General features: G+C 31.3%; 1 protein-coding gene across 1 annotated transcript in view; it reads left to right on the top strand.

Annotated features, from left to right (window-relative positions):
• Positions 1-5143: 5143 nt before the first annotated feature.
• LOC111640278 (zinc finger protein 728-like) overlaps positions 5144-9904 on the top strand; it is a 6330-nt gene continuing 1569 nt past the window's right edge. Inside the window, exons 1-4 of the mRNA XM_023386278.1 lie at positions 5144-5248; positions 5435-5815; positions 6146-6361; positions 7545-7793. Coding sequence (XP_023242046.1) covers positions 5246-5248; positions 5435-5815; positions 6146-6361; positions 7545-7793 — 849 coding nt within the window. The 5' untranslated portion in view covers positions 5144-5245. The remainder of the gene's footprint in view (positions 5249-5434; positions 5816-6145; positions 6362-7544; positions 7794-9904) is intronic.

The raw sequence follows: 9904 nt of genomic DNA, 5'->3' as shown, positions 1-9904 counted from the left end.
GGCTATGTCTTGGGCTACTCAAATATTTTACGTTTTTGATACTAAATTAACTTATGAAGTATAATTTTTTACTGTTTTTATATTTTCAATATATTTATTTTGTTTGTACAAAATAAAAAAAATAATTTTTAACGATACAATAGTCTTCGTTACGATTAACATCGACGAAAATTCAACGCGAAGCGACACGCAACGGAGAGAAATTTCAACACGGTATAGGTAAATATATTTTTTTGTGCATAATCGGTATCCGAAAAATAAGTTATCCGAATGACCCCTGTCCCAAATTCATTCGGATAAACGACGCTCTACTGTAATTATTTTTTGAATAAGTTCGCATTAAACTCTGCATTGTAAAGTATATTACAGAAGCGATTAAAAACGGTATTCATTGCGATTCAACACGAAAATAAAAAACTCCAGCAACGAGTTCCCTAACTCCTCCAGCAAAATTTAAAACTGTCTGTGTGGCGCTATCCGTTTATGAAGTTTTTAATAACAGAATATCCTAACAGATGACTCTATAAATGTTGTTTTAATAGAGAGAGTAGCCATAAAAGGTACGATTTTCTATTTGAACTTATATGTTAGTTATGTTATGGTTTCAATTGCATAAAGATTTTATACGTTCCATGCAATTAAATAAGTAATACCATAAATTGTTTAAATCAAATTTTAAGTTAGCTCTTTTCGTTCTATGGCACTAAAAGATAGTTCACACATTCGTCGTATCTGACGTGTCATTCATTCGCTCTGTTTTTCGCTTTCGCCAACGAATTGCGCTCAGTGTGAACTAAGCTTAAGATGGTCTTTACGAAGCCCGTTACGAATTCGGCAAGGTCTTTAACGGGGCAGAAAGCTTTGCTTTACTTTGGCTCGTCCGTACACTCTAACCACTAAGGAAGGCTCCTCTAGTCTCGACACAGTGGGAACATTAAATTAAATAGTGGAAAAGGTTATAATTGGATAACGAGACGAAGAAGAGAGGGATAATATCATAAAGTACAGTACTAGCAAATCATACATATACATATAACTAACACCTTATTCTTGTCGAGAAATATAAACTCATTTCAAACAAACGTTTTCAACCTGATTTACAGGCTATCGTGAGGTTTATAACCAAATTCGAATTAAAGGATTCTATCATTGGAATACAAAACTCAAAATTAAAAATTAACTAAGCAACGGAATAAGATAAAATAAAATTAAGATATTAAATATTCAACGGGGTAACATAAAACAAAAAATGTAAAAAGTGTACATAGAAGTATTAATACAATTATTATGACTGGTTAGAGCTCTTATTAAAGTTCTTAACTATAAACTTTCATGCAAATGGAAAACTTTTTGCATGAAGCATTTTGCAAAAATTCATGCAAACTTTTTGCATGAATTTTTGCATGCAAAGTCGAGGGATGCAGAAAGTTTCCCTCTGCATGGAAGTTTATAGTTAAGAAGTTTAGTAAGAGCTCTAACCAGTCATAATAATTGTATTAATACTTCTATGTACACTTTTTACATTTTTTGTTTTATGTTACCCCGTTGAATATTTAATATCTTAATTTTATTTTATCTTATTCCGTTGCTTAGTTAATTTTTAATTTTGAGTTTTGTATTCCAATGATAGAATCCTTTAATTCGAATTTGGTTATAAACCTCACGATAGCCTGTAAATCAGGTTGAAAACGTTTGTTTGAAATATGTTTATATTTCTCGACAAGAATAAGGTGTTAGTTATATGTATATAAAGAGAGGAATAAAAAGAAAAATCGGTGTTTCGCGTTTGTTTTAATTCATTATTCTGTCTTTCACTATACAATATTATAATAATGAAATTTTTGCTCCTTATTACAGTTTTCGTATCGCAAGTTCACCTCATTTGATTATTTGAAATGCGAATATTACTAAACAAAATAATAAATCGTAAAAGAAATGCGTCATAGCCGTTTAATTCTAATGACGTAGAGTAATTTAAAAATGAAAATTATACACAAGAGAAACGTATTTATTTTCTATTTTTATTACGTAAACGAAGATAGCGCTTACCTCAGATGTTAAATGGGACAAAGCAAAGGAAAGTAGAAAAGTCACTATAAATAATACCAAACATAAAGCTGACATGATGATTCTCTGAGACAAGTTTATGTCGATGAATGCCACCACGTAAATGAAAAAGCAATTGACGTACAGAGCCACGGCGTAGATCAGAGGAAAGACGTATTCGCACACCTCGTTCACCTGTACGAAACAGTCCAAAATTTCTGTGTGCTTTTCTACGCAACTGTTTAAGAAAATCTCCAAACGACTGTGTTCAGCGTGGAAACTCTTTATCGCCGTTGACAGAGTTTTTAATCTTTCGAAAATTATAAATCCAACGACGATACCTTGCAAGACGGTAAGGAAAATAACAGCGAAGTAATATATGAAAGTAGCATTCATTAAAATGATGCAAAATGCCGCTTCCTCGGGAGATTTCTTTTCTCTCGTGATTGGAAAACCGAATATACCAAATACTACACATATAATAATTATGACAATAAAGTAGAGAATAAGTGAAATTAATGAAAGTACTTCGAAGTATTTGTTTAAGGAGGTTTCTTTTTCGTAAGCGCTTTTCTTGTATTCGAAGTACAGTTTTCTTCTTTTAAATATGCCGAAAAGAACAGTGCAAAACAGATAAAGAATGAAATATATCAATCTGATAAAACTATTGTCGGTTCCGTAAACTTATACCCATTCACTGCACGTTACGCCTTCGAAAAAGGTTTCCAGAAACTGTCGAATTGTTATAGTCCACAAGAAAAGTTGTACCGTATTTTCGTAACACCCGTAAGCTTTGTTCAGGAAGAAACGAAATTTTCGTTTTCTTTCGTTCTTCTGGCAGTTGCAGTCCATAATTATATTCGTGGTGAAGACTTTGGCCGCTTGAAGAACAAAGTCGATCTGACAAACCGGACACGTGGCATTTACATGCGAATCCATTATCGACTGTAATTTTACGAAAGTTTCACTGTAATAAGTAAATAATTGCCATAAAATTTTTCAATGCATCGAAATATTACTTTTTCGACTGTTATATATAACAGAGGGAAAGTATGGCGATCGGTAAAGAAGTGACCTCCTCTGATTTTACACTTTGCTGGCCTTTTTAAAATTTAATGAACGTAAGTGAAAAATGAACTAACATTGACATTTAAACACTGACCCGTATTCTGCATTATTTATTCCGATCTCTTCAATACACCAACGTCAACTTTCTTGTATGACTGATCTACAGAATATTTCCACGTGCCTTGTTCTATCGATCAATATCGATTGTACTGAAGTAGAAGTTCAATTAAGTATGGAATTTGATTGCATCGAATAATAAATCCAAAATATTTTAAGTGGTGGTAAAAAAAATTATCGATGGAGATAATTCAAATTTTACGTTGTTTCATTCGTCTTACAATGCTCTCGGTTAATATTAGCTTCGGCTAAGTACACATTATGTGTACTTAGCCGAAAGTTAATGTACAAAGTTTACGTAAATATTTTAGTTCAATTAAAAACCTTCTATACAAGAAGGTTTTTAATTGAACCTTCTATTGAATCTTTGTACCTTCTATACAAGAAGGTACAAAGACCCATAACATATACAATGTTATGGGTCTTTGCGAATAACGAGAAAAACGGTGTCGCATTCCGATAAATATTCATTCGTTTATTAAAAATATTAAAGTCCGGAAGAACTGGAAATACAGTAGAGTGTCGTTTATCTGAAGGTCGGTTATCCGAAACGCCGGTTATCTGAAAGATTTCCAGTTGGCCTAAAGTGTAATTTTTATTTGTTTTTATATTTTTCAATGTATTTATTTCGTTTGTAAAACATAAAGAAATCATTCTTAACAATACAATAGCCACGATTATTATTTTAAAAATTTACGTTAGGCTTAACATCGACGAAAATTTAACGCGAAGCGACACGCAACGGAGAAAAATTTCAACACGGGATAGGTTAATATATTTTTTCGTACATAATCGGTTATCCGAAAAATAAGTTATCCGAACAATTCCAGTCCCAAATTGATTCGGATAAACGACGCTTTACTGTACTGCTATTTGTATTTACGTCGATTTTCCTCTTGAAACGTCGCAGCTGAAGAAAGCTGTTCTTTGTCATCCCTGTCAGCTTGCAAATGTATTCTTCATCTGCTTCTGCGCTGGCTTCTTCTGTGCCAATAATTACATTTTGTGACAAAATACTCAAAACTACGGACGTAGTCCTACTTACCACGTATTTCTTCCACGTACTTTACCGTGTGAAGAGCGCGATCGTTCTCGTTTTCGTCACGTATATTTAAAAAATGGAATTAACGTCCAGGTTCGTCTGCCAAGAACCATTGAAGAACTAAAAATTTCCTTTCAAACAATTCTTCCGATTCGAAGAATACGAAGTTTTTCAAATTAATAGGATTTTCCTGTTCGAATAAATCAAAATGATTAAAATGAGTGCCAAAATACTTCGTAACGAAGTGATTAGCATATTTAATGCGAAATGAATTTACTCTTAAACATATTAGTGGTAAAAACGTACAGAAAGCTAAAATTAAGGGTTGTCTTATGCCAACAAATTATGATAATTGTAAAATTTATTGTAATACGATATTGTTAAACTATATATTTTAATTCATGATTAAATGTGTACTAATGTTAATAAATTTAGTTTAATTGCGTCTTTATATTTGTTTTATAAAAAAAAACACAATAAAAATGTAGATTCAATTTCTGAAATCTTCTTACAGTTCAATACTTAATATATATTTAGAATAGATACAGATAGTATAGGTGTAGTTAGTGTTATGTTATATTGCATTTGTAGGCATTTTTATGCACGATATACAGCTAAAATGGCAAAAAAGACAGACTGTTTTGGGGTCGAGAACAGATTAAACCGTTTTATATTGTTTTTTATGGGGAAGTTTGTTTTTGTTTAAAAATAACTCAGTTTTTCAACGACTTTTAGAAACAAATTAAAGTTTCATTACATTTGAAACAAGTTTTCTATATTTTGTTTATACAAATATTTAATAATTCGTTTCCTTTCGACTCGATTTCTCGAAAAGTATTTATATTGTTGTGTTTTCCGTTAACACAATGAACATTTTTCTCATTTAACAATGCAATGGTAATAATTACATTTTAGCAATAATTACAAAATTTGTCGCTTTTCTCAAACCAGAAATTGTCGCAACTCCAGCAAATGGTAAGTGTCATTACTGAAATTATTTGAACATGAAGAGACCGTTCGTATTCTTGAATTACTTGTCTTTCAATGATCAAAATACAAAATTTTACAATTGTTAAACTTAAAAAACTTCTATTGATCTGGATATTCTAACATAAAAATATAAATAATATATGTAATTATATCGAAGTATTTGTTTATAAGGAGGTCGATCTGAATGACACAAACGGCAGCATTAAATGTAACTTGTGCCAAAGTGAGTTTACAAACGAAGCGCAGTTCTTCGAACATCTGAAGAAGAATCCGAACTGCGAAAAGTTGACTTGTGACGTGTGTCGAAAACAATGTACTTGGATTTCCAATTTGAACAAACACAAGTTAATACATTCAAATGAAAAGAAATTTAAATGCGAGGAATGTGGTTATGTCACCGGAGATGGATCAAATTTCAAAAGACACAAAAATAAACACTCGAAAAAAGAACTTTATAAATGTAGCTATTGTAATTATTCGACTCTATGGAAAGACAATTTAGACAGTCATATTTTGCTAACACATTCGAAAGAACCGAATTTCACCGAAAAAGTAAGTATTTATTTAGAAATTTTTTAAGGAAATTTAATCTACATTCGTACAAACAAATAACACTTAAGATGACTATCAAGAATTTTTAATTAATGTCATTTTCGTATTATAATTTATATTTTTAACTGTTCGGATTATTCGTGTTTGTTAAACATTTTTATTGCGTTTTCTTTAATTTAAGAGCAACAATTAAAAAATTCTATTTCTTTGATTCCAATTCTTGTACTAATGTGTGTGTAACTAAAGGTATATAATAACGTTTTTCTATATTATTTAATCCTTTAATATTTTATAAAATAAAATAGTTTCAATAATATAATTTTTCCTTAGCTTCCGCCGAGATTTCTGGATTTGGAAAAATATCGATGCGAGTTTTGCCCGAAATATTTTCCATTTCCATCCGCTTTAAAACGTCACGAGAGAAGTCACGCGGGAGAAAAACAGTTTCAATATGATGATTGTTTTCGAAGATTTACAAGAGAAGAGAAATTATACAAACACAAGCGAATAATTCATTCGACAGTAGAAAAACAATCTTCATCTCAGGTAGATAAAAGTATATTTAAATAAGTACAATATCTTAGTTTAAAAAAAAACAATAAGTTAAAAATATGTAACAATTTTCTTATAGTAAGATATACAAAATCTACGTATAGAGAATTTTCTAATTGTAAATGTGTTAATTTCACAACGGTCTTTGTGAAGTATTTTCTATTATAATAGACTAACATTGAAAATCTATGACATAAATATAATTTTTATAATATGCAGTTGATTGGTATGATTCAGACTTATTTACAAACCTTTTCACAATATTAAAGATTTGTAAAGCGATTTAATTATTACTGCTGAGAAAGCACACTTGTCCCTCTTTTTGCAAATAATGCTCGACAGGATCTACAACTTCAATGAAACGAAAAATTAATTAAGTTACAAAATAAAAACAAACGACGTTTATCATTAACGTTATTTGTATGCAGGAAGCAAAACCGTTGTACTGAATTTTCTGATGTGCGTGTAGTGCTATACCGTGCTTAAAACTAAGCGAAGCAATTAATATTTTTTACTTATTCCAGAAAATTGAATCCCGACCATCTAGATCACAAGTCAATGCGTCAGTTACTACTTGAGTTTAAATAAATACACAAAAAAAACCCCAAATCTTCAGTCCCGCTAATGTTATCTGAAGGTACTGGTATACCTGGGAGAAGGGTGCGTAAGACATCGGGGTCCACCATTGGCCAACCGATTCCTAGGAATTGGGTCATGGATTCCCACCCCGTCCAAATGGGCCTGCCACGTGGAGATTTCCGGGTTTTCTCTACGTCTGTAACGCATGATGGAAGCCATTTAACCTTAAAAAATTTTCCGGAAGGCGTCCACTTAGCCAAATGTTTCATTGCAGTAACTTAACAAAATAACAACAAAACATAGGGAATCGTTGGGAAAGAGATAAACACTGTCTTTAGATAGAAAGTTTTTTACTGTATTCAAATTTTACAAATGTCAGTGCCACAAATTGCAGCTCATTTAAAACATCGCCGATTGTCCAAGTTGATTCACACACAAAAGTATTGCATAATGTTTAAATAATGTTTAAATAAAGATTTTCATCGACATTCTATCATTGTTATATTAGTTTTGGTATTAGTTCTGAATTAAATGTAAAAAGCATTGTTGAATGGTATAAAAGGAATTTCATAGTTAACAATATTTTTCAATTGTTTAGAAAACTGCAGGCGAAGGCACATCAAAACCTTTTAAAATCTCGGAACAGAGTGAGATGCACTCTTCTTCTGAAATCTCAGTAGCGAGTTCGATGCGAGAGGAACATCTTAAAACAAACGAGAAAGATAAAAGTTTGGAATTTTCTCAAAAATTATTTGAATGTCATCAATGTCGCTTTACTACAAACTCCGAGAAACAATGGTTGCTACATAAACAGACACACGTCAATGAAGCTCCTTGCACATCAAAGGTATTGTCGTATTCTGTTTAAAAGTTTTAGTACTTTGTAAATAATCATTCAGTTTAAGTTAGGAAAAGACACCAGCACACAAACCCTTCTATACTATGATTTACTCGAGCGCCAGGGCTAGTCAGCGAGTAAATTATAGTATAGGAATATAAATCTGTAGTTTATAAAATCGAGTTTCTCACAGTTTTATGAATAAAATACATTGCAATATACTTCTTGTATATGTAATAAATAACTGATAAAACCAAGTCGTAAAAGTAGAGCTCGGCAGAAATATCTAAATAAACAAAACCTTTAAATATATATTTTTTAAAACCTTAATTTAGTGGTTTTAAAATATAAATATAAAGACACAACACGGTTTCGAAATATGGAAAAACTTTTAAATGTTCTGGCATAAGAATAGTGAAAGCATCAGTTAAAAATCATCTGTTAAGGGATAAGAATAGTGGAAGATTTGACAGTAAGACTGTTGATGTAAGTATAGTTCACATTACATAGACTACAACTACAGCAAGGTTTGGAGGAAACAGTCACCTTTATTATGATGTTTTTGTCGAGATGTATGTATTCAACCTGGTTTCAGCAGTTTTTTTTAAAATGAGATTTCGAGTATTTTTTAGTTGCACATAACTTTATAAGATAATAATTTTTAAGATATCTTATGAGACATTCATAACTCGTCATGTAGTCATGTGACAGTCACGTGTAGTGTGCAGATTCGTCTATGTCCCAAGGAAATGTGTAAAAAATCTGGTGCAGATCGAGCAAAGGCATTAAAAGTTAATAAAGAATGTTAATTAAAGAGTGTGGAGATTCTCGTGTAGTCTATATTTTCCTCTGTGTCTCAGAAAATATATATAATATAAAATTTAATAAAAAAATTTAAAAACATTCTGTCATTTATATACAGTACTAGACAAAAAATCTCAAAACGTAGAGGAGAAAGCGGTATTATAAAAACACAATTACATTTTAGTGAATTGTAAACAAGGTATCATAACTACATCCACAGTTTTTGTGCAAAAAGTACTTGTAACTATTAAACTAAATGTTCCTAATTGGATTTTTCGCTAGTGTAACTATAAGTATGATTTTTGAAGGCTTTTGTACAAAAAGTCAGAAAGTTGGCTTAGAGAAAATCGGGTGGTAATACGGAACCTTACAGTATATTTTCAAAAAATGCTTTAATGTAGCCAAAAACGAATAGGAAAGTACAAAGAATGTTAACGAATTACAAAATCATTTACTCCGATTTATTTTAACGCAAAAATAATTTAATAATATTAATAATACTAATAAAGAATTGTACAAAAAAGAAGCTAATCATTTAAAAAAATGACAAATATAATGCTCCGTTTCAACATCAGCACAATCTTTATGTGTCCACATAGCGCATATTGGGCATTGCCCATGATTATTATCTGCAAACAGATAAGCAGTGTCATCTTTAAAGCCAGTCATGTCAAAAGAAGAGTCATCATCACTTCAATATTGGCACAAGAACAGTGTGCCCATTTATCACAACTGCTACATTTATTATTTTTCAAATAAATAAACATAAAAGTTTCAACTTACTTGTAGACTATTTACTTTACCAGACGATACTGTCACTTCGCGCATGCTCAGTTTCGCTATTTTGTAAGCGGGCGATATTTCTTTTCGTGAAAAAAAATGTTTATTTCGATTGTTATCTTACATTTTATTTCTTGTTAAGATAGTATTTAAATTAAAAAAATGTTTTCGTAAATAAAACAAAACGTAAAAACATTATTTTATGGTTTGAATTTGTTGGTAATACTGAACACCGGGGGAGTTGGGTTCCGTATTAAAAGCACCAACGGGGTCCGTATTTCACGCATCTCCATCTTGGGTTAACTGAATTCCTGTCGGCACCAAACTTTAAAAACGTGAAAATCACACAGATTAATACGTACCCCTAAGTCTCTGGAACGGAATACATGCACCAGCGAACCTACAACTACACGATTTATATTTTAAAAATAATTAAATTCACTTAGCATTCAAAACTTTCGAATTTCGAAAAACACAAATATGCTAATTCACTACGGACAACCGTTTAACTGAAGTGAAACGGGTTTTCCCCTTGC

This window comes from Centruroides sculpturatus, unplaced genomic scaffold, assembly GCF_000671375.1.
Source record: "Centruroides sculpturatus isolate CEXI.00-Female unplaced genomic scaffold, Cexi_2.0 scaffold1306, whole genome shotgun sequence".
In the NCBI taxonomy this organism is placed as follows: Eukaryota; Metazoa; Arthropoda; class Arachnida; order Scorpiones; family Buthidae; genus Centruroides; species Centruroides sculpturatus.
The sequence above is the reverse complement of the archived record's forward strand: the minus strand, read 5'-3'. Positions and strand labels throughout refer to the sequence as shown.